General features: G+C 51.6%; 2 protein-coding genes across 4 annotated transcripts in view; both read left to right on the top strand.

The window, feature by feature from the left end:
• Positions 1-205: 205 nt before the first annotated feature.
• TXLNA (taxilin alpha) lies at positions 206-19,307 on the top strand. 2 transcript variants are annotated; one of them, XM_054464726.2, is made up of 11 exons: positions 206-793; positions 1,334-1,534; positions 2,263-2,598; positions 5,538-5,629; positions 8,956-9,126; positions 11,069-11,263; positions 13,322-13,441; positions 13,670-13,744; positions 14,220-14,312; positions 15,089-15,184; positions 15,929-19,307. In XM_054464726.2, the coding sequence occupies exons 2-11, from the start codon at positions 1,366-1,368 to the stop codon at positions 16,220-16,222; spliced, it is 1,641 nt and encodes a 546-aa protein (XP_054320701.1). In that variant the 5' UTR covers positions 206-793; positions 1,334-1,365; the 3' UTR covers positions 16,223-19,307. The 2 variants fall into 2 exon arrangements, with proteins under 2 accessions (XP_054320701.1, XP_054320707.1); XM_054464732.2 differs by lacking the exon at positions 206-793 and having other exon boundaries at positions 830-1,534.
• Positions 19,308-21,569: 2,262 nt separating this feature from the next.
• Positions 21,570-25,600, top strand: part of CCDC28B (coiled-coil domain containing 28B) — a 4,827-nt gene continuing 796 nt past the window's right edge. Inside the window, exons 1-4 of one of the 2 annotated variants that reach the window (XM_054464777.2) lie at positions 21,570-21,719; positions 22,927-23,113; positions 24,891-25,057; positions 25,190-25,383. In XM_054464777.2, coding sequence (XP_054320752.1) covers positions 22,950-23,113; positions 24,891-25,057; positions 25,190-25,383 — 525 coding nt within the window. In that variant the 5' untranslated portion in view covers positions 21,570-21,719; positions 22,927-22,949. The remainder of the gene's footprint in view (positions 21,720-22,926; positions 23,114-24,890; positions 25,058-25,189; positions 25,384-25,600) is intronic. The other variant, XM_054464802.2, reaches the window with a different exon arrangement.

The raw sequence follows: 25,600 nt of genomic DNA, 5'->3' as shown, positions 1-25,600 counted from the left end.
ATTACCTGTGTGCTGGTGTCAGACTTACCAGTTTTGAATCCCTGTTTTAACCACTCACTATCGATGTGACCTTGGACAAGTTACCTAACCTTTCTCTTACCGTCCTTTTCCGTAAAATGGGGATAACAGATAGTAGTTATTTCTATGAGTGGTTATGAGAACCAAGCTATTAGATAGTGGGAAAGCACACAGTAAGCGTTCAAGGAACTGCTATTGTTATTAAAAGCCTCCTTTGGAAGAAGGACATTGAGGCCCACAGAGAGAAAAGAACATCCAGCCACACAGCAAATCCGTGATGAAGTTGGGACTGGAGTATGGGTCTCCTGAGTCTCAGCCCAGGACTCTATCCCACTTCCCGAGTCCTCGGAGTTCCTGGATGGAGTCACATTTGTTCACGGCCAGGGAGGAAGGTTTGATGGAGGCCTGCAGTAAACAATAGCCAGGCGCAAGGCTTTGGGAGTTGAAGCATAGCTTCTGCGAGATAGAAACAAGGTTGACATGGGCACTCGTGCAGAATGACGGGCTCCTTTTGGACTCCCAGGACTAGTCTCTTATGCACCTTGTGATCTGCGGCTAGCCCCTGCGTAAGGAGGGACGCGTAGTCTTTTCCCTGCCCCACCCTCCCGGCGCGCCCGCCTCCGAGGCCGCCCTCGGTTCGTCCTTCCCAGCAAGCTCCGCGCCGGCGCCGGCTATTGATTGGCTGAGGCGGGAGCAGGCGGCTGGCCGGCAGCAGTTACTCGGGGTTTCCGGTGCGAGGCCAGAGGTGGGGAAGCCGTCGGACGTCGGCGGTGAGGTACGTGCCGCGGCGGCCGGTGGGCGAGACTATTTGAGCGTGTGCGGGCCGGGATGTTCTCGGCCTGTAGGGAAATCACGCCAACTCCCCGCGTGGGCCGGGGGGCTGTCTGGGGATATGCGCATGCGCGGGCGTGCTTCGCGGCTGGAGGGCGCGCGGGGCGTGGGTGGCTGCGCGCGCGGGGGGCGCACGTGGGGCCTGAGGGGCGGGGGCGGCACCGGGAGTCCCGCCACGTCAGTCTCCGGCCCTGAGCCAATCCCGCGCCCGGCCTACCGCGAGGGGGCCGGTTGTGCCGGGAAGTGGCTCCAGGGAGAAAAGAGGCCTCTTCCCTCACCCGCTGTGGGAGCTGCGCCCCGAAAGCCTGCCCCGGCACGCCGGTCTCTCCTGACCCGCCAAGACCAGAGAGCCGTTGGCGCCCTCCGCCCGGGCCTGCCGGTCCGTTTATTTTAAGAAGCTTTGTGCTCCTGCTGTGGGGATTTCTGATCCAGGCTGCGAAGAATTTCGAAGTCTGGAAAATAGCAACTGTGTTTGTTTCTAAAGGATCTCCTCCTGACCCAGCATCGCTCATCACAATGAAGAACCAAGACAAAAAGAACGGCGCTGCCAAACAATCCAATCCAAAAAGCAGCCCAGGACAACCGGAAGCAGGACCCGAGGGATCCCAGGAGCGGCCCAGCCAGGCGGCTCCTGCAGTAGAAGCAGAAGGTCCCGGCAGCAGCCAGGCTCCTCGGAAGCCAGAGGGTGTGTGCCAGCTCTGCGTTGCCAGCGGGCAGGGGGAGGAGCTGTGGGGTCGGCCTCGCTTCTGGACTTAGAGGCCGAGGCCAGGTTGTCCGGGAGGAGGAGATGTAGAATGAGAGGACAGTGCTGGGGCCGCGGTCCCCCCTGCGTTCTGGCGAGTTGGCGCAGCTGCCCCCTCTAAGCACAGGAACAGAGTTCTGGAGAGAAGCTCTGACGGGATTAAGTCAGGTGGCAGCCAAACGAGGCACCCCGTCAGGAAATCCAGGTCCCGTTAGAAACACCTCAGCCACCAGCAGCTAACTGCCCTTCCTGTTTGAGGCATTTCTAGAATGATCTGAATGGCAAGAAATGGTTTTGTGGGGGGGAAGGAGATGGACTAGAAGTTGCTCCTTGCCATCCCTGTGTGCTGATGCTTTACATACTTTTGTGATCTAACAAATATGTTCGGGTGGTAGTGAGAAATAGTTGTGTCATTTTACAAGTAAACAGACTTAAAGAAGTTAAGCAACAATTACTATAATTTCTTGATTTAAAAGATGTTTCGAATCTAAGTTCTGACAGGAACTAGATTTGCTGAATGATACTCCATTCTTGCTTCTCAGTTTCTATAAAAAAAGAAAAGTTAGGCAACATTTAACTCAAACTGATGAGTTTGGCTGGGCCTGAAAAATCCCAACCAGTGGTATAATCGTCTTCTTTCTCACTCTACCCCTCATCCTCTCCTGCTGTAGGGGCTCAAGCCAAAACGGCTCAGTCTGGGGCCCTTCGTGATGTCTCTGAGGAGCTGAGCCGCCAATTGGAAGACATACTGAGCACATACTGTGTGGACAATAACCAGGGGGGCCCCGGCGAGGATGGGGCACAGGGTGAGCCGGCTGAACCCGAAGATGCAGAGAAGTCCCGGACCTATGTGGCAAGGAATGGGGAGCCTGAACCAACTCCAGTAGTCAATGGAGAGAAGGAACCCTCCAAGGGGGATCCAAGCACAGAAGAGATCCGGCAGAGTGACGAGGTCGGAGACCGAGACCACCGAAGGCCACAGGAGAAGAAAAAAGCCAAGGGTTTGGGTGAGCAGAGGGCGGCTCTTTGTGAAGCTGGTGAGGAGAGGGAGTTTGGACTTGACGTTCTCTGGGCCAGTCTGTTCTGCCAGGATTCAAAGGAAAATGGTACTTCTCAGAGCAGCAAGTCACTCTAGTCTAATCCAAAGCCAGGGATGTGGGGGCCACGGCATAGAGAGATGCAGGAGTTCCCAGCACAAAGCCTTCTGGCTTTTGGAGCAACTGGAGCTTGGCATGGGACCTGTTCTCTCTTTGAGAAAATGGAGACGGGAGGCCAGGGTAGGCTCCTCTGCCAGCCAGTACTACCTGCTGTGTGACCTTGGGTGTGCCCTTCTCCTCTCTGGGTCTTAGTTTATACTTCTCTTTACAGTAAGAAAATTAGACTAGGCCAGAATTGAAAACCCAAATATCTGCATAAGCTGGGCTGGCCATGGGGCCACATGAAGATGGAGGCTTTACTGCTTCCTGATTAGTTGCTCTCAGCTATCCAACTGAGAGCAGGCAAAACTACAGGCTGGGTGCAGCCAGGCTTATTTTTTTTTTTTTTTTTTTTTTTGAAGAAAAGCCAGAAATCTAGAGTTATGTGAGAACTCTAGATTTTTTCATAGTTAGCAGCTAAAATGGTAAGAGCCAAACAAAACCCATCCGTGGGTTGGATTTGGCACACATGCCTGCGAATTGCAGTCTCCGTGCTGCTGATCTCTTGGGCCCTTCTGGGGAGGTAGAGGGAAGGCTCCCTGACTCAGGCACAGGCAATGGGAAATAGGCAGTGACAGTCATTTTACAGCAGGGTATGTATGTTTAAGAGTCTAGGCCGGGTGTAGTGGCTCACGCCTGTAATTGCAGCACTTTGGGAGGCCGAGGTGGGTGGATCATCTGAGGGTCAGGAGTTCGAGAAAAGCCTGGCCAACATGATGAAATCCCGTCTCTACTAAAAATACAAAAATTAGCTGGACATGCTGGCACATGCCTGTAATCCCAGCTACTTGGGAGGCTGAGGCAGGAGAATGGCTTGAACCCGGGAGGCAGAGGTTGCAGTGAACTGAGATTGTGCCACTACATCCAGCCTGGGTGACGAGTGAAACTCCATCTCAAAAAAAAAAAAGAATCTAGAATCTAAGTCGAGTGTCATTATATCCATGTTTTATTCCTATTCCCTTTTCCCCTTATGTATCATCTTACTTTAAAGAGGAACTTTCAAAAATCTTAGGGACGGCTAGGCACAGTGGCTCACACCTGTAACCCCAGCACTTTGGGAGGCCAGGGCAGGCAGATCATGAGGTCAGGAGTTTGAGACCAGCCTGGCCAACATGGTGAAACCCCGTTTCTACTAAAGATACAAAAAATCAGCCGGGCGTGGTGGCACTTGCCTTTAATCCCAGCTACTTGGGAGGCTGAGGCAGGAGAATCACTTGAACCCGTGAGGCAGAGGTTGCAGTGAGCTGAGATCATGCCATTGAACTCCAGCCTTGGTGACAGGGTGAGACTCCATCTCAAAAAAAAAAAAAGAAAAAATCTTAGCGTCACATACATGGAAAGTATCATCTTCTTCTTCACCCCCCCGCCCCCCACTGAGATGGAGTCTTGCTCTGTCACCCAGGCTGGAGTGCACTGGCGCGATCTCAGCTCACTGCAAGCTCCGCCTCCCAGGTTGACACCATTCTCCTGCCTCAGCCTCCCGAGTAGCTGGGACTACAGGCGCCTGCCACCATGCCTGGCTAATTTTTTTGTTTTTTTAGTAGAGACAAGGTTTCACTGTGTTAGCCAGGATAGTCTCGATCTCCTGACCTCGTGATCTGCCCGCCTGGGCCTCCCAAAGTGCTGGGATTACAGGCCACCGTACCCTGCCCTTTTTTTTCTTTTTTTTTTTGAGATGGAGTCTTGCTCTGTTGCTAGATTGGAGTGCAGTGGCGCGATCTCGGCTCACTGCAAGCTCCACCTCCTGGGTTCACGCCATTCTCCTGCCTCAGCCTCCTGAGTAGCTGGGACTACAGGCGCCTGCCACCACGCCCGGCTAATTTTTTTGTTTTTTTTTTAGTAGAGACGGGGTTTCACTGTGTTAGCCAGGATGGTCTCGATCTCCTGACCTCGTGATCCGCCCGCCTCGGCCTTCCAAAGTGCTGGGATTACAGGCGTAAGCCACCGTACCCTGCCTTTTTTTAAATTAATTAATTTTTTTTAGACAGAGTCTCGCTCTGTCACCAAGCTGGAGTGCAGTGGCGCGATCTGGGCTCACTGCAACCTCCACCTCCTGGGTTCAAGCGATTCTCCTACCTCAGCCTCCAGAGTAACTGGGACTACAGGCGCATGCCACCACACCAAGCTAATTTTTTTGTGTGTGTCTTTAGTAGAGATGGGGTTTCACCATGTTAGGATGGTCTCGATCTCTTGACCTCGTGATCCGCCTGCCTCGGCCTCCCAAAGTGCTGGGATTACAGGCGTGAGCCACCTCGCCCGGCCGAAAGTATCTTCATTTTAAAGTTCACTGTTTGGCTACTCTGTTGACAAGAGTTTAGTATTTCTCAAGGAGGCTAAGATACCTATTCCTTTTTGGATCCTACCTGTATCAGGAGGGTGGGCCTTCCTTGCATTGAAACAGTATGAAACAGTAGCCCTGAATTCATAAGTGGGTTACCTTTCCTCTATTGATAGAGCAGGCAGTTTTTTTCTCCTGCCAATGGTGCCTACTAAGGAGATTTCACTAGGGTACAGTCGTTCATTTGATAAGCATTTGTTGAGCATATCTTCTGTGATGGTACTATGGACAGTACTGGGGCTATAGTGAGGGCAGGATTGAGTTGGTCCCTATGGCAAGGAAGGCAGCTAATCAACAAGCAAAATATAAAGTATGATGGGGAGGGCTATCTTCAGCACTCACGAGTGTGAGCCCAGGCCTGGAGGGGACCCCTGGAGAAGGGGGTGCATGTCTTTGCTCCTGTGCTTTGCAGGGAAGGAGATCACGTTGCTGATGCAGACATTGAATACTCTGAGTACCCCAGAGGAGAAGCTGGCTGCTCTGTGCAAGAAGTATGCTGAACTGGTCAGTTCCCCCCTCCGCGGGCACCTTCCCTGCCTTGGGAAAATCAGCATGCCACCTGGTGTAGGGTTGGGGGTGCAGAGGCAGGTAGGTGGCTTAATTCCTGTTCAGCTTTTCTCTGAACTATCTGTTAAATGGGGAATCACTCCCAGCCAGCCTCTTCAGGGCTGTGCAGCAAGAGGAGAAACTGCATATTCCTTGAAATAAATTTCTCAAAGAATGATTCCAAGGTGGTAGAGCCCTTGCTCCTGGCCTGAGTCCAAGGCACCTTGTGATCTTGATGCTTCTTCCTCAAATACAGATGCATAGAGCCATTATCACAGTTAATAAAACTAACACTAGTCACTTGATACTTTTTCCTTTTACTCCAGAGCAGTCCTCTTGTCACTGCCTCCTCATATTCTCCATGACATTGACTTTTAACAGAAACTAGACTAGCTGTCTTGTAGGATGTCCCCTTCTAGCTTTGTCATCTCTGTTGTATCATTTTACTTCTTTACCTCCTAGTGCCTTTAAGTGAAGTAGAAGTTAGCTCTAAAGCTTGATCCAATTCAGCTTCAACTTTTTGACAAGAATTCTTCATAAGTACTTCATGTTCCATCACAATAAATGCAAAGCATGCTCTTCCCACTCTGTTGTAACATTGTTCAGTGGGTTGGGGGTGGGGCAGCCAGATTCTTCCATCATCAGGTCCCCAGTCAGGATTTGAACTAACAGATTTATCCATTGATGGTCACAGCCTGTGTATGTATGTATGTGTGTATGTATTTATTTATTTATTTTGAGACGGGGTCTTGCTCTGTCGCCCAGGCTGGAGTGCAGTGGCACGATCTTGGCTCGCTGCAAGCTCCGCCTTCTGGGTTCATGCCATTCTCCTGCCTCAGCCTCCCGAGTAGCTGGGACTGCAGGCGCCCGCCACCATGCCAGGCTATTTTTTTTTTTTTAGTAGAGACGGGGTTTCACCGTGTTAGCCAGGATGGTCTCGATCTCCTGACCTCGTGATCCGCCTGCCTTGGCCTCCCAAAGTGCTGGGATTACAGGCTTGAGCCACCGCGCCTAGCCTATGTATTTATTTATTCAGAGTCAGAGTCTCGCTCCGTCGCCAGGCTGGAGTGCAGAGGCGCAATCTCGGCTCACTGCAACCTCCACCTCCCAGGTTCAAGCGATTCTCCTGCTTCAGCCTCCCCAGTAGCTGGGATTACAGGTGCATGTCACCATGCCTGGCTAAATTTTGTATGTTTTAGTAGAGACAGTTTCACCATGTTGGCCAGGATGGTCTCGATCTCTTGACCTCGTGATCCACCCGTCTCAGCCTCCCAAAGTGCTGGGATTACAGGTGTGAGCCACTGCGCCTGGCCTCTAAGTATTTATTTTAAAATTAATTAATTCCACACACATTTATTAATATTTTCCTGTAAGGAACTTTACTCATCTGTAAAATGGGGAATGTCATACCTGCCTAATGACATTCTTGTAAGGATTAAATAAAAGGTATAAGGAAGATAAGCACCCTTTTAGAGTGATCCAGCCAGGGGAAAATTGCTGATGCAAGAGAGGAAATGAGTTGCTAGAGTGGTGTTGTGAGTAGAGGAGGGGAGCTGAGGCCCAGTGCCCAAGAAGGGGGCTTGGCTGTGGTAACCACATGGCTAGGTCTGTGTGACTGGAGGAGAGGACGGGGCAGGTGGACTGGCAGATGTGGAGCTTGTGCCCCTGATTCTCTAGTTTCTTCTGTGTTTTGTGATTTGATGAGAACGATGAAATAGTTGTCTGGAAGGAGAGGAGTGTGAATAGCATATGCATTGTATTGGGATTGCTGGTCTTCCTGAACTTGGTGGCCATGAATTTAAAGTGAGACTCTTCAAGTCGGGTTGTTTTAGTACTGGTGTAAAGCAGGAAGGTGCTTTACTAGGGTTGCAGTACTACTGGGGAAGGGCCAAGAGAGTTGAGGGTGTAAGAAATCCAAGCCAGGTAATGTAGTTATTTTAAAGGAGAGTGGAAGGATGGTTGAGTCAATGGATTGGAGGTCCTATAGGGTAAGAGACTTTCTGAGGATCACAGATACTGATTGGAATGAGCTAAAAAGATAGGTGATGGTAGTTCTGGCCTGGGGGATGCTGGAAATTGAGATAGTAGGTGTGCTGTCTGGTAGTGACAAAGTCTAGATCTGCGCTGTCCAAGATAAATTCGTCTCTAGCTAATTGACATGTGGCCAGTTTGAATTTGAACGTGCTGTAAATGTAAGATACACATCAGATTTTGAAGACTTAAGCAAAAACAAAGAATATAAAACATCTCACTCTTTTTTGTGAGAGAGTGTCTCAGTCATCCAGGCTGGAGTGCAGTGGCGTGATGTCCTGCTCCCAGGTTCAAACGATTCTCCTGCCTCACAGCCTCCTGAGTAACTGGGATTACAGGCGCATGCCATCAAACTGGCTACTTTTTTGTATTTTTTTTTTTAGTAGAAACCGGGTTTCACCATGTTGGCCAGGCTGGTCTTGAACTCCTGACCTCACGTGATCCGCCTGCCTCAGCCTCCCAAAGTGCTGGGATTACAGGCATGAGCCACCGCTCCTGGCCTCACTTTTTTACATTGATTCCGTGTTGAAATTGTAATGTTTTGGATATTAGGTTAAATACATATATTACTAAAATTAATTTCACCTGTTTTTTACTTTTTTAGTGCGGCCAGTAGAATATTTTTAATTACTTATGTGGTTTGCATTATATTTCTGTTGTACAGGCCTGGATAGGGTCATGGGAGGGGAACTGAGCTGGGGAAAGGAGTGGGTTTGTGGAAGAGGTGATGGACTGTGAGGCCAGGGAGTCAGAAGGATTATCTGTTGATACTGAAGTGGCCACAAATGAGAAAAGTAATTGTGTTGGGGAGAGCGCTGATGAACCCAGTGCCAACGTTCTGAAGGAATGTGAGGGAGCGATGGGGGTCTGTCTGTTAATAGGCACAAGGTACGGTAGCAGATGGTCTCATCCTTGGGCATGAGTGTCCAGCAAGTTGGGGAAATGCAACAGCTTGAAGTGGCTCTAGTGGCCCAGAGTCAGAGCTGGAATAGGAATTGGCATCTGCTGGCTGTGTGGCCCCTGCTTGCCCTAGTGAGTTACCATTTCTCTGTCCCTACAGTGGAGCCTTTGGGGTTATTGTGAGTTCATGGGAGGAGCGTGTAAGCACCGGTACAGCATCAGCCCATGAGAGCGCTCCTGGCCTGAGAGGGTACAGGTCAGGGCAGCTCAGGAGACCCTAGACCTGCATAGTGATCCCCCCACCAGGAAGGCCCCACAAGATGCTCACCTGCCCTCCCTATCCCTGTCCCCAGCTGGAGGAGCACCGGAATTCACAGAAGCAGATGAAGCTCCTGCAGAAAAAGCAGAGCCAGCTGGTGCAAGAGAAGGACCACCTGCGCGGTGAGCACAGCAAGGCCGTCCTGGCCCGCAGCAAGCTTGAGAGCCTATGCCGTGAGCTGCAGCGGCACAACCGCTCCCTCAAGGTAGGCCTGGGCCCCCTGGAACAGGTGACTCTGGTTTCCTTGACTTCCACTTAATGTTTCTTTTGTGGGCTTTTCTCTTAAAAAGTAGTGCAGGCTAGGGCCGGGCGCAGTGGCCCACATAAGTGATTAAAAAGCTTCTGGCCACTGAAAAACAGGTGAAATTAATTTTAGTAATATACTTAACCCAATATCCAAAACATTACAATTTCAACATGGAATCAGTGTAAAAAAGCAAGGCTGGGTGCGGTGGCTCACACCTGTAATCCCAACACTTTGGGAGGCTGAGGTGGATGGCTCACTTGAGGCCAGGAGTTTGAGACCAACCTGGTCAACGTAGTGAAACCCCATTCTACTAAAAATACAAAAATTAGCCGAGTGTCCTGGCACATGTCTATAATCCCAGCTACTCAGGTGGCTGAGGCACGAGAATTGCTTGCACCCGGGAGGCTGAGGTTGCAGTGAGCCGAGATTGCACCACTGCATTACAGCCTGGGCGACAGAGTGAGACTCAGTGTCCCCCAAAAAAAAAAAAAAAAAGTAGTGCAGGCTTGTGGCATAGAAATACACTTTCTCAATAATGCCTTACATTAAGAGAGTGCTACTTGTAACCATTTGACATGTATTAGATAAGGTGAAGGATAAAGTACTAAGAGAATCCATAATGCACTGGCGTCGGTATTTCTCAGTGAAATGGCAGTCCCCTGGTAAGCGGAGGCCTGGCTCTGACAAGCAGCTCTCGTCCCAGAGGTTGGTCAATCAGGAACCTGGGTCCTTCCCATGTTCTGCTGCTTCTATGGTGAGGTCAGTCTGTGGTTACATCAAGTTTAAACACAACCTTTTAACTTTCTTTTTTATATGTAAAATCTTACATGTAGTTTTTAGAATGAAATTATTATACATGTACCATTTCATATCCTGTGCCTTTTTTTCACTTTACATAACGTTTTTCCCTATCAGTATGTGTAGGGCTATCTTCTCATTATATGGATATATTATATCAGTGCCCTAGTTAAAGCATTTTGGGGGTTGTTTACAATTTCTCATTATTACATATAGAACTATAGTGAAAATTCTTGTTATATTTATCACTGGTCAGTTATATAGAACTTATCTGTAGGATAAGTCATGGAAGTGAAATGGCTAGGTCACAGTATATGCAGATTTTTCATTTTAATAGATTTTGCTGGATTGCCTTCCAGTGAGGGGGCAGTGTGCCTCCCCCATCAAAAGTGTTGAGTGCCTAATTCTGCACAACTTTGCAAACCCTGGGTGTTACTAAATTTTAACAGCTTGGTCTCTGGGGGTACAGAGGGGACAAATGCACATTAATCTGAAATCTGGAAGAATAGGCCTTAGGAGATCCGACTTGCTTCAGAACGGCACTTAGCACTTACATGTGTGCATGTGTGCCTGCATTTTTTCTTTCTTTTTTTTGGGGGGGTGTGGACAGAGTCTTGCCCTGTGGCCCATCACCCAGGCTGGAGTGCAGTGGCGCGATCTTGGCTCACCACAACCTCCGCCTCCCAGGTTCAAATGACTCCTCTGCCTCAGCCTCCCAAGCAGCTGGGACCACAGGTGCTCGCCATCACGCCGGCTAATTTTTTATTTTTAGTAGAAACGAGGTTTTACCATATTGGCCAGGCTGGTCTCAAACACCTGACCTCGTGATCCGCCCACCTCAGCCTCCCAGAGTGCTGGGATTACAGGCGTGAGCCACCGCGCCTGCCATGTACCTGCATTTTTCTAGGGGGAGAATCTCACTTGATGTCACCTGATATACAGAGGAGCCCATTGGAACCCGCATTGCACAACATCCTGGAGTCTGGCTACTCCTCACTTTGGGAGCAGGGAGGGCTATTGGCAGAGACCATCTGTGGACTAGCTGGGGGACCCTTGTAAGGTAGCAGTGGATGATGGCTGTCGGGCTGACTTCTTTGCCCAGGAAGAAGGTGTGCAGCGGGCCCGGGAGGAGGAGGAGAAGCGCAAGGAGGTGACCTCGCACTTCCAGGTGACACTGAATGACATTCAGCTGCAGATGGAACAGCACAATGAGCGCAACTCCAAGCTGCGCCAAGAGAACATGGAGCTGGCCGAGAGGCTCAAGAAGCTGATTGAGCAGTATGAGCTGCGAGAGGAGGTAAGGGTATCAGGGACAGCAGTCATGGCCCAGAAATTGTGAGGTTTTGAGTGTGTGCTAGGCACTGGGACAGTACCTTTTCAGGATTCATCCCATTCTCCCTTTCTTCCTCCTCCTCCTTGGGAGGAGAGTAATGTTATTCCTTATAGATAAAAAACAGGTGTGGAGAAGATGCTCACTTACAGCCACACAGCCCCAGGTCCACAGTGCCTTGTCCCAAACGACTGGGCCAGGCAGCTTTTGGAATTAGAACTATCCACATTTTAGAATGGAGGTACATATATGGACTGTGTGTTATATAGCACCCTCAGCAGGGCCTTGGGGAAGCCAGACACATTAATGTGTTTATGCAGTAGAACTTCCAAATACTCACCTACATTATGGGCTTACAATGATGTAGGTCAAGTCTGGCTGCCAGCTGTGACAATTTCCATTTTCAGAGCTTTGTAGAATTTGGAATTGCAGGGGAGGGGCTGTACCTGTGATCAGTGATGGACTCCAGAGACTGTGTCCACTGATTCCTTGCTGCTCCTGCCACTTAAAAGGCAGAATTTATCAGGCCGGGTGTGGTGGCTCATGCCTGTAATCCCAACACTTTGGGAGGCCAAAGCGGGCGGATCACCTGAGGTCAGGAGTTCAAGACCAGCCTGGCCAACATGGTGAAACCCTGTCTCTACTAAAAATACAAAAAATTAGCCAGGTGTGGTGGTGCACGGCTGTAGTCCCAGCTACTCGGGAGGCTGAGGCAGGAGAATTTGTTGAACCCAGGAGGCGGAGGTTGCAATGAGCCAAGATTGTGCTACTGCACTCTAGCCTGGGTGACACACCAAGACTCCATCTCAAAAAAAAAAAAAAAAAAAATGCAGGATGTCACTCCCTTTGTCACTGTGTTGGCTGCCACCCCAGGCACTTGAATCTTTGGATCTTCCATGCCAGTCACCTGGCTGTTCTGGGCACGTTCTCATCATGAGAAGGGAGACCTGCAGCCCCCTTACAGGGCTGGCAGAGGACCTGCTCTGGATTAGGCCCTTTCCTAGCCCCTGGGGTGTGGCAGTGGGTGAGACCGGGAAGATCTGCCCTCTTAGGTTCATAGGCCAAAGTGATGATCGTGTGTGCAGGACCTAGAGGGCACTCCCCTGACCCACCCCTTTCCTTGCCATACTTCCTCCTCTGGGAACAAAGCTGCTTGTTTGGTTTGAGGGGAGTTGGTTTGGTTCTTATCCCTCAGCGCTGAGACATAGAGGCTTCCTGGGCCACTATAGTGAGACACGAACTTCAAGAATCTGAATACCCCCGTTTTCTCTCCCCGCCAAGGCAAAAAAAGACTTACTACTACCTGTGGAGAAGGAGATGCAGGACATCAGGCCCTGCTGCTTTGCATTTACAGCCCTCCCCAGACAGACACAGGGACTTTCATCATACCCAAACTGGACTTACCTGCTAGGCACCTTCCCTTCCCCATCCAAAAAAATGGAGTTATTTTCCCTTATTTCAGCAAGTCCAGTTGATTTTACCTTTGAAGTAGCACCTGAGTCCTTCACCTTCTCTCCATCCCTTCTCTCTCACCTGACACAGGTCTCCAGCGCTCCTCTAGTAGGCAGGACAGCCATTCCTTGGGGATGCACATGTCTAGTCTTTGCCTAGGTATGGCAAGTCTTTGCCAACTGAGCTAGGCTGTTATGTTCTTAGAGGCATTGTTTTTGCCCATTCTTCCCATTTACAAGAGAATCAGGGACACAGAAGTGAGGGCTTCCAGCCCCATAGGTGATCAATACTGGGGTCAGAGATTTGAGTGTGTTTATTGCTTGGCTTCTTGGGAGCAGATTCCATCCATAAACCATGTGCTTACCAAGGTCTGACTTACTGGGAGAGAAATGATGTGAGGTTGGAAAGCTGACCTTCCAGAGACTTGGGGCCCATGTTGTGTGGTACACATGGGAGTCCATCATATCAGATTGAGATGGGGGGCTGGGCAAAGTGCCCTGGTCTGTGGCTGTGGGGCCACCCTGAGAAAGGGAGTGCCTGACAAGCCGACTGCTCCCACCATCTTTGTTGCAGCATATCGACAAAGTCTTCAAACACAAGGACCTACAACAGCAGCTGGTGGATGCCAAGCTCCAGCAGGCCCAGGAGATGCTAAAGGAGGCAGAAGAGCGGCACCAGCGGGAGAAGGATTTTGTGAGGCTCAGGCCCCAGGGTTGGGGTGGGGGTGTGGGAGGAGGCAGGTTGGGCTCTGGCTCAGCTTATAGCTGGGTTATATGGGAGAAGTCTGGCCAGACCAGGCACAGATTCCTTGAGTACCAGTCTGAGAGCAGGAAGCCTCAGTGGGTCTGGTGCTTGTGGCTAAAAACCAAACATAGCCCCTGGGGGCTTCTGACAGGATCTGGGGTTCTGTCTTGGAAATAGCTCCTGAAAGAGGCAGTAGAGTCCCAGAGGATGTGTGAGCTGATGAAGCAGCAAGAGACCCACCTGAAGCAACAGGTGAGAGCATATAACCTGACCCTGTGCCTTCAAGGTCCCCTCACTGGGCCCCATCCTGGGGGTAGTGAAATGGGACCCTCATTCTAGGACTGGCTATGTCCTGGCTGCTATGAGACCTTGGTTGAGCCTTTGTTCTCTCCGGACCTGCACAGTACCTATGTGGTGATGACCAGGTAGTTAGGTGGGCTCAGAGGACTTCATTTGTAGCTCAGAAATGTATTGCCTTTGAGGAGGTAGGAACAGAAGAGTTTGAAAATCAACATAAAGGCAAAATAAAAGTCACCCTAAGTCTCCTACTTTCCAGGCTTAGCATTTTGATTATATCCTTCCAAATATATAGCTTTGCTTTGTTTTAAGGAAAAATAGTATCTCAATAGAATTACTGGGTCAGAGAGTCAAGGAGGGGTCTGAGTGTGTTGACCAGAGTGCCTCCCAGAGAAACCCAGTCTTATCTGTGGGCTGCTTTCTCCCCCAGCTTGCCCTATACACAGAGAAGTTTGAGGAGTTCCAGAACACACTTTCCAAAAGCAGCGAGGTATTCACCACATTCAAGCAGGAGATGGAAAAGGTAACTGTGGTCCAGGCCCAGGCATGGCTGCTGGGGCATAAGCTGCTTCATTCAAAATTGTTGGGCATGCCTTCAGGAAGCTCCCATCTGGGGTGTCTCAAGGGCAGGGCTGTTAGGAAGGTTCACAGCCTTTCCTCTCTCGAGGCAGTATCAGTGGTATATATACACCCCAGGTTGTCCCGGCGAATGGGGCAGTCTTATTTCTTTTGTTTGTTTGTTTTTTGGGGGGTTTTTGTTTGGTTTTTTTTGTTGTTGTTGTTGTTTTTTGAGATGGAGACTTGCCCTGTTGCCCAGGCTGGAGCGCAGTAGCATGATCTCAGCTCATTGCAGCCTTTGCCCCCCGGGTTCAAGTGATTCTCCTGCCTCAGCCTCCTGACTAGCTGGAATTACAGGCGCGTGCCACCATGCCTGGCTAATTTTTTTTTTTTTTTTTTTTTTTTGTATTTTTAGTAGAGACGGGGTTTCACCATGCTGGCCAGCCTGGTCTTGAACTCTTGGCCTCAAGTGATCTGCCTGCCTTGGCCTCCCAAAGTGCTGGGATTATAGGCGTGAGCTACCATGCCTGGCCCCTTACCATTTCTTGTTATTGGTGGTGGACACCTGTGACTTCCTGGTGGTGAGGTGGCACAGAGGACATTGACTGCACCCTGTAATGCCTTGCACCTTGGGATCAATCAGTCCCCACCTTGGAGACACAGGTGCAGTCCCCACCTTGGAGACACAGGCCTTGGAGAGGCCAGCTCTGACCATTTCCTTCTGTCTGTCACATAACCTAGATGACTAAGAAGATCAAGAAGCTGGAGAAAGAAACCACCATGTACCGGTCCCGGTGGGAGAGCAGCAACAAGGCCCTGCTTGAGATGGCTGAGGAGGTGGGCTCTCTGTGATCTGCAGCCAGGGTGGGGGTGTGCACTTAGCGCATATCAGGCCCTTTCCTGTATGTTCTACCCATCAGTGACACAGCTAGCATGAGGTAGAGGTCAGATTTGCACACAATGTCCAAGTCCAAAGTTAATGCTGTTCTCTCCCTATGGGAGGTGGTGAGCCCAGTGGTAGGTCTCCAGTGGGAGTGAAGGGAGCAAATGGAAGAAAGGAATAAAAGAGCAGAAAAAACGCGTGCCAGTGATGTGCCTGGTTTACATGTAAAGCAGCCCAGGTAATTTGTGATTTCATGGCTTGTAATGTAGAAGAAAGGAACTAACTGATGGAGCAGCAACTGCAAGCCAGACCTTGCTGAAAGTTTTTGGGTTTTTTTTTTTTTTCTTTTTGCTGCTGAATGTTTTTAGGTACGTTGTTTGTTGAACCTTCTCTTGAGCTCTGAGGATGGTATTAGTAGTCCTGTTTTACAGATGAGACAGGCTCAAAAGCCAAGTCCTTTGCCAAGGTCACGTGGTAGATAAATGGAGGAATACATTATCGCCAAGCCGTGCCCCTTTTCTGCACCACGCTGCCCCACCTGACAGCCTAGTCATGGCTTCAACTAGGACTGTTTCCTAGAGGGGGCCAGCTTTGGACTCGGTCTGCTCCCAGCCTTGTTAAAGTGTTTGCCGCCAAGTGGTGATGGTAAGTGGGAGGTTGATGGGGCACGGCACTGAAGGTCTCATTTCTCTCCCTAGAAAACAGTCCGGGATAAAGAACTGGAGGGCCTGCAGGTAAAAATCCAACGGCTGGAGAAGCTGTGCCGGGCGCTGCAGACAGAGCGCAATGACCTGAACAAGAGGGTACAGGACCTGAGTGCTGGTGGCCAGGGCTCCCTCACTGACAGTGGCCCTGAGAGGAGGCCAGAGGGGCCTGGGGCTCAAGCACCCAGCTCCCCCAGGGTCACAGAAGCGCCTTGCTACCCAGGAGCACCGAGCACAGAAGCATCAGGCCAGACTGGGCCTCAAGAGCCCACCTCCGCCAGGGCCTAGAGAGCCTGGTGTTGGGTCATGCTGGGAAGGGAGCGGCAGCCCAGCCAGGCCTGGCCCATAAAAGGCTCCCATGCTCAGCAGCCCATTGCTGAAGCCAGGATGTTCTGACCTGGTTGGCATCTGGCACTTGCAATTTTGGATTTTGTGGGTCAGTTTTACGTACATAGGGCATTTTGCAAGGCCTTGCAAATGCATTTATACCTGTAAGTGTACAGTGGGCTTGCATTGGGGATGGGGGTGTGTACAGATGAAGTCAGTGGCTCCTCTGTGAGCTGAAGAGTCTTGAGAGGGGCTGTCATCTGTAGCTGCCATCACAGTGAGTTGGCAGGAGAAGTGACTTGAGCATTTCTCTGCCTGATTTGAGGCTCAGACCCCTCCCTGCCCTTCAGAGCTCAAGACAAGTTATACACCCAGGTCTTGACTGCATTTCTCTTGTGAGCAGGGCTTGCTTGGGCAGCTCAGGCCCTCCTAGCTGCTCTGGAGGCTCCTTTGATTCTCTAGACCTGGAAAAGGTGTCCCCAGGCAGCTCCCTGGCAGGGTGCTCAGAGCTGGGGATTTCCTGCCTAGAACAAGGGACCTGGAGAATGTTTTTGTGTGGGATGATGTGCTGGTCAGGAGCCCCTTGGGCATCGCTTCCCCTGCCCTTTGGTAGTGCCAGGACCAGGCCAATGATGCTTCTCAGTAGCCTTATCATTCACAGGTGCCTCTCTAGCCTGCACAAATGATTGACAAGAGATCACCCAAAGGATTATTTCTGAAGGTGTTTTTTCTTTTTTTTTTTCCTTTTTTTCTCTCTTTTTTTTTTTTTTTTTGCACATGACAGTGTTTGTATTGAGGACCTTCCAAGGAAGAGGGGTGCTGTGGCAGTGGTGCCTGGGTGCCTGGTCTCCAGTGTCCCACCTCCTTCACCACCCCACTTGGCTCCTTTGCCGTCTTGATGCTGAGGTTTCCTGTTTGGTGAGATCAGGTTGTTTGTTGTAAAAGAAAGGAAAGGGCTTCTGATGGCTTTGCCACAAGCTTACCTGTGGGTTTCAGTCCTGAGAGGCCACCACCAGTTCCCATCAGCACCGTCTCCATGCAGCAGTTTCTGGGCCCCAGGTCCGGCTGCCTCTTTGGCTTCATGGGTTTTTCTGCTTCCTGCCCCCACCCCCACATGTGCAATCCTCAAGATTTGTCCTGATTCCATTTCCTGGCACCTCCCTGCCTGTCCTTGGGGATTCTACTTCTTCCTGTGTGGGAGCCCATAGCTGTTGTCTAACAGGTAAGAAATGAAATTGAACTATTGACTGGGCCCCGGAATGGCACATAAAATGGCTGCAGACAGTTGCTTCTGTGTCCTGTTCTCCCCCCACTCCAGTACATAACTACTATGTACTGTGTAGAGCCATTCTATATGCTGAATGTTCTGCTGTTGCAAACTTGCCAGGGTATTAGCCAGTGTTTGTGCAAAGCAGTTTTCTGGGACAATAGAATGACTCAGACCAAGATGGATAGGATGGTTAGGGCTTTGCTTCTTGCTGTTTTTCTTTGAAGCTAGTTCATTGTCCTGCAGGTCCCTTCATCTTCCATACCTAGCCCACTCTTTTAGCCCTTACCTTAAATCTCTCAGATAAGTTGGTTCACAAAGAATGTTAAGTACTGAATCATGTGTGACTGAGACCAGAGATGGCAAATGAATGGCACACCATTTCTCCTTCTGCCCCAGGGCAGGTACCACTGATCTGCATCAGAGTTGCCTGCTATTCTCTGGTGTATCCTTCACATCTAGGTGCCCTCAAGCAGCTGTGTGAGTGTTGAGATCTCTGCCATCTCTGGCTGAGATACTGCTGTCCTGTGAAGTGTTTCCCATGATCTTTTTCTTCCCCTTTGAATCCCTCTGTCTGGAGTAGTCCTTGCCTCTTCCTGCTCCAGTAGGGCCTTTTCCCTACCCCAGCCCGTGTGCCAGGCTAAGCTGGTACAAGAGCTGCCAACCCCACAGAGTGTTTGCTAGGCGAGAGAGGTGCAGGGAGGAGGCAGAGGTATGCACCTTCCCCCTTGAAGAGAGGGGAAAGGCCTACAGTGGCCCACATAATTGCCTGACTCACACTTCAGCTACCTCTTAAAGCCCGTGGAGGGACTGTAGCTGCTGGATCCCAGTGTGGTGGTGTAGGAGGCCACAGTGAGCAGGTGGCCCCAGCTGGGTTTCCCAGGTCAGGAATGTGGGCCCCAGGCAAGGTGCAGCCTTTGCTCACAGCTCCATCCATGTCTAGACCTTCAGGCCAGTCTGCAGATGAGAGTCCCTACCTTTTTCTTCTCTTCATTGACCAAATCAGCCAATCACTACAGCTGCTCTGCTTCTGCTTTCCAAAGTAGCCCAGGTCCTGGGCCAGATGCAGGGGAGGTGCCTATCCTTGAGTGAAGGCCAGTGCCTTCCTCACCCGGGTGGGTCCCACACTTGTGACCTCAGTTTTAGGACCAAGATCTGTGTTGGTTTCTTATATTGCTAGCTTTTCCTCCAGGGGACCACAGCAGGTGAAGCTCAAGAGCCCATGGCTCTGCTAACAGTAAGTTGTTTTCAGGGCCTTGTCCAGCTGAGAGCTTCATGTCCACCAGATTCTGAGAGGTGTCAGCAGCACTTTTTTTTTATTTGTTGTTTGTTTTCCATGAGGTTATCGGACCATGGGCTGAGCTCAGGCACTTTCTGTAGGAGAATGTTATTTCTGTAAAGATGGTTATTTAACCCTCCTCCACCCCATCACAGTGGCCCTGAGGGCTGACCCGGAGGCCAGTGGAGCTGCCTGGTGTCCACGGGGGAGGGCCAAGGCCTGCTGAGCTGATTCTCCAGCTGCTGCCTCAGCCCTTCCTCCTTGCACAGCACAGAGGTGGTCACCCCAGGGACAGCCAGGCACCTGCTCCTCTTGCCCTTCCTGGGGGAAGGGGGCTGCTTTCTGTCCCTGTAACTGCTTTCCTTATGGCCCAGCCCGGCCACTCAGACTTGTTTCAAGCTGCACTGGCAGCTTTTTTGTCTCCTTTTGGTATTCACAACAGCCAGGGACTTGATTTTGATGTATTTTAAACCACATTAAATAAAGAGTCTGTTGCCTTACTTGTTTCTCTCCTGACCTGTGTATTCCTTTGTTTCTGGATCTGATCCATTCAGCCCCTTCCATCATCACTGACTTGTCCAGGTCTGCTGCAGAGTGCCCATGGTGGTGCCTTGGTATCTTACATATTCCACAGTGTCTTTGAGCAGTCGCCACAGCCTCAGGACACTGGCACATTCACTTGAGCTGCCTGAGTGGAGCCCTTGGCAAAGTTGGCAAGACCCTTGCATCAGAGAGGATCACACACACACACAAAAGTTCTCCCTGACCTGGGGGCTCACAGGCTAGTGAAGGGAAAAGGTACTTTTAGCTATAGACAGGTCAATGGTGCTGAGAGCAGAGAGGAGGCCCCTGCCCCCTTCAGCAAGGGGAGGGTGTGATACCTGGAATGGCCTTCTGAACCAAAGGGCAGGTAGAAGATGAACGTCATTTAGTGATGAAATGGTACAGCTGGGAAGCAGGTACATGGAACTGGGAGAGGGGGTGAGGCTGGGCCCAAAGTCTGGGTACCAGGTTAAGGAATGTGGGCTAGATCCAGAGGGCGGGGGGGGCGACTGAAGGTGTTTCAATAGGAAATTGATAGGCTCCAGGAGTAAGGCAAAAGGCATGGAGCCAGGTATAGGCCATTTGAGGCCCAGGTTAAGAGGGGTGGACACTCAGCACTGCTATTTGGGTCTGAGCTGTGGGTAGGCTCCTATAGCCCTGGCCTGCCCAAGGGAATGCACAGGGACCTCTAATTGTATGCATTCCTTAAGGAGAGCACATTCTTTGTTCAGTTTTTACACCCCCCATTTACGCACCTCAAGCCTGGGACTCCTATATGGGAGACATTCTGCTGGTGGCCTCACCCAGCACCCTGTTCTCTCTGGGTCCTGGGTTGGTCGGGCACAAAGGATATGTGTTGAATGCCCAGGAAATGGCAGAGACAACCCACCTGCCCTTCCCTCCAGGCCTCCACAAATAGATGCGTCCACACTGACTGTGACAGTCCCAGCAGAGCCTCTGACCCTTCTAGCTGGGTCCTGATACATGTTTTCCGTGCTGGCCCTGTTATTTCTAGTCGCAGATCCTCTGGAGGGTGTGGGGGGATGCCACCCCAACTCTTAGAGATTCCAAGCAAAGCAGCTCTGAGAATAATGAGGTTTCTGACCCCCCAGTGAAGCAGCTGAGGATGGGAACCACAGGGGTGTTCCCTCTGTCAGCAGCATTACTATTGTCTAGCAGCTCTGGTGGGGAAGGAGAGGGATTTCTGTTGTCCCCAGTCTGGGCCCCTGGTTATTGAAAAAGTTTGGAATTTCTCTCTCCCCTTGTGGAGTGTTCTGAGTGTTGGAAGTATCCAGGAAGAAGCCCTGAGCAGGTGCCCTCAGGAGCAGTGCCCATGGCTCCCCATATCAGCCAGAGGCCCAACCCCAGGAAGCCACTCCTGCCCAGGGACGGGGAAGGTGGGCTGGGTGGCTGTGTGCACTGCTCTGGGCCAGCTCACTTGAGCCTGCTGAGCCGCCTGGCCAAACATGAGCCTCTCTCCTGTTGTATCAGATGCCGTTCTGGGGACCTGCGCCAGGAGCCTCTGCCAGGGCTTTAAATAGCTGCCCCCATTGATCTGGCTGCAGGTAGCAGCAGTCACACTGGGTCAGCCTCCATCAGGAGCTCAGGTTTCCCTGAGGACTGGAGTCAGGTGCCAGGGAATCGCGTGGTCTACCCTACGACCTGGTGCTCCCCACACCTGTTTCCTAGGCCTGGGGGGTGGGGAGGACTCCTGTCACTTCATCTGTGGCAAAATACAGCCCCCACCACTTACCAGAGAAAACTGTCTGGCATTGTAGGGAGAGGGGTTTTGCCCTCAAAAGACTGTTGCTTACTTTCAGTAGAATGGGGAATGACACTGGTATCTTCCTTAAGGGTTGTTATGGGGATGAAATGTATGTAAAGTGCTCAATAGGGCACTGGACTCACTCCATTGATGGCTGTCTTTGCTCGAAGTGTCTTCCTGATGCTGCTGCTTTTGCTGCTTGTGCTTCTTCTGTGCTTACATTCTCCCTCTCACTCACTCACTCTGTCTCTCCTCTCCCCCGCCCCACCCCCTTTCTGACAAAGCCACCACCATTTTGTAAGGAACTGTAGCTTCTCTCTGAAACTGCCGGGAAAAGGAAAATCTTTTTAAAACAGACATCACACAACCAACAGGGTCCCCTAGGTTCAGGCCGGGAGGTGAGGTCGAGTGAGAGGAAAGGCTTAGCATACGCTGGGATGCTCCTCCCATCTCACCCCTCCGCGCTAAGGAGAAGGTCACTTTCTCTTTAAATGCAAATGAACTCCCTCCAGCTTAGCTTTCACCCGGTGGTGTTCCCGGGAGGAGAGGGCGGAGGGCGGAGGGAACTTACACCGAAGCATCACTCGAGACCCCAAACCTCCAGGTCAGTAGCCCCCTGAGGGAGTGAGGGCGGGGGCGGAATGACGCGGGTCTGACGCTCTGTCTTCCAGCGCGGCTCCGGAGCTGAGCGATGAGTTTGGCACATGGCTTTGGAGCCCGGGCGTGGGAAATAGATCCCCGGTCGCCCCAGCCGCTCCTGGGGAGCACAGGCTCCGGCTCCAGTTCTTCTATCAAGTCCCTAATTGGGTCAAGCTGCTGCACGGAGAGGCAGAGGATGCGCTCCTATCTCCCCTCCCCACACCCGCAGACCCCGTCGGTGCCAGCCAGCTATGTGCCAGTGTAAATGCTTAAGCGCCACCCACCCCCCCACCCCCCCCCCCCAGTCCCAGAATTCGAAGTTAGGCTCGGTAGCAGCAGCCTGGAATGAGACCCCCAGAGGAGCGAACCCCAGCCGACCAGAGGCTTGGGGGGCGCGGCTGGACCGGGGACCTCCTAGCAGCCCAGCCACAGGCGCAGCCTTTGTCGGAGGCCCAGGCAGCCAGCGGCCAACCACCCAGTCCACCCTGGCTGCAGCTGAAGCCCAGCAGGGACTTTCCGACTGGGAAAAATGAAGCAGCTGGAAGCACACCCGGGGGACCTATAGGGAGTCCCTAATGTTTTCGGTTGGGGGTGGGTGGAAGTGGAGGGATGCCGGTGTCTATGTTGGGGAAACCCACAATGAACCCTGCCCTGTATGCCGCGGCTTCTCCTACAATTACCCACATCCTGGGGCTTTCCCAGGCGGCCCCACCTGCACCTTGTCCCCCTCCCATGCTGACAGGGTTTGTTAGCATCTGCTTAGGCCACTGATAAATAGAATAGGGCTTAGTTAAGACACCCCTAATCTTCGGCTGGGCTTCTGCAGCTCACCTCCGTCCTGTCTCCCACTACATTTCCTCTGCCAGCCCCGCCCCCCAGCCGCGGGGACAGGAAGCCCCAGTGGCGCCAAGTTAATTGTGTCTGGTCCCACCTTTTCAGGAGGGGCCTAGGTTTTCAGGCAGAAGGGGAATTAGGGTGGGCCTTAGAAGGTCCTTCAAGTGTACATCCACGATCCCAGCAGCAGACCCTGGCATCTGGCTCTGCCCCTACTGTATAGATGAGGTGACAAGCTGGAAGGTCCCAGGGCCCTTCCTTGGTGCAGCTCTCAGGGATTTCTGGGTGAAAGGCTAACTTTGCCCCTGGCTATCTTTGTGGGGTTGCTTCCCTCCTAGGCCTGAGGCCCAGCCAGCGCCCAATGGATGACAAAAAGAAGAAACGGAGTCCCAAGCCCTGCCTGGCCCAGCCAGCCCAGGCCCCAGGCACACTACGGAGGGTCCCTGTGCCTACCAGCCACAGCGGCTCCTTGGCCCTAGGACTTCCTCATCTGCCATCCCCCAAGCAGCGGGCCAAGTTCAAGAGGTGGGTACAGAAGGGAAGGAAAGGAGGAGGGACCCCAACTCTGGGTTGCACTGTAGAGAGGAAGGCAAGGGGGGCCTCCACCTTTAGTTCCTAAGCAATAATTGATGCCTTTCTGGAGCAGGCCCCTGAGAACTCAGAGCTCACTCAGACCCAGTCCCTACCCTCAACTGTGTAGCAAAAAGGCCAGGTGGGTCACCGGGATCACATAGCGTGAGGATGCGCCTCAGAGGAGGGAGTGAGCAACTCTGCCAGAAAGTGAATGTTCCACGCTGAGAGGCTTACCTGGTATAAATATGGAAGAAAGCTATTACCTGAAAGGTTTCAGGAACCACAGGTGGTTTGGGGGCCCTGGAGTATCAGGGGACAGGAAATGGTGAGGGAATACCTGGGGGCACAATTTGAATTCTCTGTTGAATTTTTTTTATGATTGGGAGTTTGCATGCTGCCTTATAATGTGTCCATGTTGGCTCCCCACTAAACACAATGTATTCTTTCTCCAGTTGCTCCAGATAAGACCACTGTGTTTCCCTGTGGTTTTGCACACCACTTGCCTAAAGGGCACGAAGCTCAAGGCTGTGGGGAGAGTAGCAGGAAAGGCAACTGGGAAGGCAGGAGGGCCAGGCTGGCAGGGGCATTCAATTTTATCCTGCGAGCAGTGGAAATTTTAAGACAGTTTTTTTGGTTTATTGGTTTGGCTTTGTTTTCTATGTATTTTTGTTTTTGTTTAAAACAGTTTTTAAATAGAAGAGGGTTGGCTGGGCATGGTGGCTCACACCTATAATTCCAGCACTTGGGGAGGCTGAGGCAGGCAGATCACCTGAGGTCAGGAGTTTGAGACCAGCTTGGTCAACATGGTGAAACCTCATCTCTACTAAAAATACAAAAGTTAGCCCGGCGTGGTGGTGGGCGCCTATAATCCCGGCAACTTGGGAGGCTAAGGCACGAGAATCGCTTGAACCCGGAACGCAAAGGTTGCAGTGAACCGAGATTGTGCCACTGCACTCCAGCCTGTGTGACAGTGAGACTCTGTCTCAAACAACAACAAAAATTTTTTTAATTAAAAAAAAGAAAAGGGCTGGGGCAGTGGCTCACGCCTGTAATCCTAGCACTGTGGGAGGCCAAGACAGGCAGATGACCTGAGGTCAGGAGTTCGAGACCAGCCTGGCCAACACGGTGAAACCCCGTCTCTACTAAAAATAAAAAAAATTAGCAGGGCGTAGTGGCAGGCGCCTATAATCCCAGCAACTTGGGAGGCTGAGGCAAGAGAATCACTTGAACCCAGGAGGCGAGGTTGCAGTGAGCCAAGATCACGCCACTGCACTCCAGCCTGGGCAACAGAGCGAGACTCTGTCTCAAAAAACAAAAAAAAAGAAGAGGGACAGAAAGATATTTTGGGAGGAGTTAAGATAGCCCCTGGTGGCAATAAGGGATTAGCTGTCTCTATATACACTGAAGACTAGGGAGGATAAGTGACTCATTCAGGGTCATAAAACAAATGAGTGAGGCACTTAGACAGGAACCCAGGGACCCCCTTTCAGGCACTGCTCTCGCTGTGTTATTAGCAGAAAAGACTTCTTTTTGACCTCTTCACGCCTCCTCACCCCTTCCCAGTGCCCAAGGGGAACCATAAACTTACCCATTTATGCTAGTGAGTAGATAGGCAGATGAGTTAGTGCAGATAGACAGATAAATTGGTGCATAGGCAGATGGCATGAAAGAGCAGGAGGTGCCTGACTACCCCCTATCCTGTGATCATGGTCATGTCCACCCCACCCAGAGTAGGCAAGGAGAAGTGCCGCCCAGTCCTGGCTGGAGGTGGAAGCGGCTCTGCAGGCACGCCCCTGCAGCACTCCTTCCTGACCGAGGTGACTGATGTCTATGAGATGGAGGGGGGACTCCTGAACCTGCTCAATGATTTCCACTCTGGCCGGCTGCAGGCCTTTGGTGAGTCCTGGGGGCTGGTTTCAGCGGGTGTGTGGATAGGGCTGGAGGGCCCAGTCCATGGGGTATGACTGGGACCAAGGTTCCAGGGTTCCAGAACCCTTTCCCAGGGTTCAGACAGGGGCTTCGTTCCAGGGAAGGAATGCTCCTTTGAGCAGCTGGAGCATGTTCGGGAGATGCAGGAGAAGCTAGCCCGGCTGCACTTCAGCCTGGACGTGTGTGGGGAGGAGGAGGACGATGAAGAGGAAGAGGATGGGGTCACTGAGGGGCTACCAGAGGAGCAGAAGAAGACGATGGCTGACCGTAACCTGGACCAGCTGCTTAGCAATGTGGGTTCATGTCTGGGTGCTTTGGTTCCTGGGGGCACGAGGGGTGGAGGAGGTACATACTCCCAAAGCCATTCCTGGGCCCTGGGTGAAAAGGTGGGCGTGCATGGATCCAAGAGCTCTGGGCCCCTCAACCTCCCCAGAAGATAGCCCCCAGAGCATTGGGGATTTGGCCTTGTTCCCCTCCTAACAGAAGCCTCCCTTTTTCTCTTTGTTGGCA

The sequence above is a fragment of the Pongo pygmaeus genome, chromosome 1, assembly GCF_028885625.2.
Source record: "Pongo pygmaeus isolate AG05252 chromosome 1, NHGRI_mPonPyg2-v2.0_pri, whole genome shotgun sequence".
NCBI classification, from domain to species: domain Eukaryota; kingdom Metazoa; phylum Chordata; class Mammalia; order Primates; family Hominidae; genus Pongo; species Pongo pygmaeus.
Note: the sequence above shows the minus strand (reverse complement) of the source record. Positions and strands in the feature narration are given on the sequence as shown.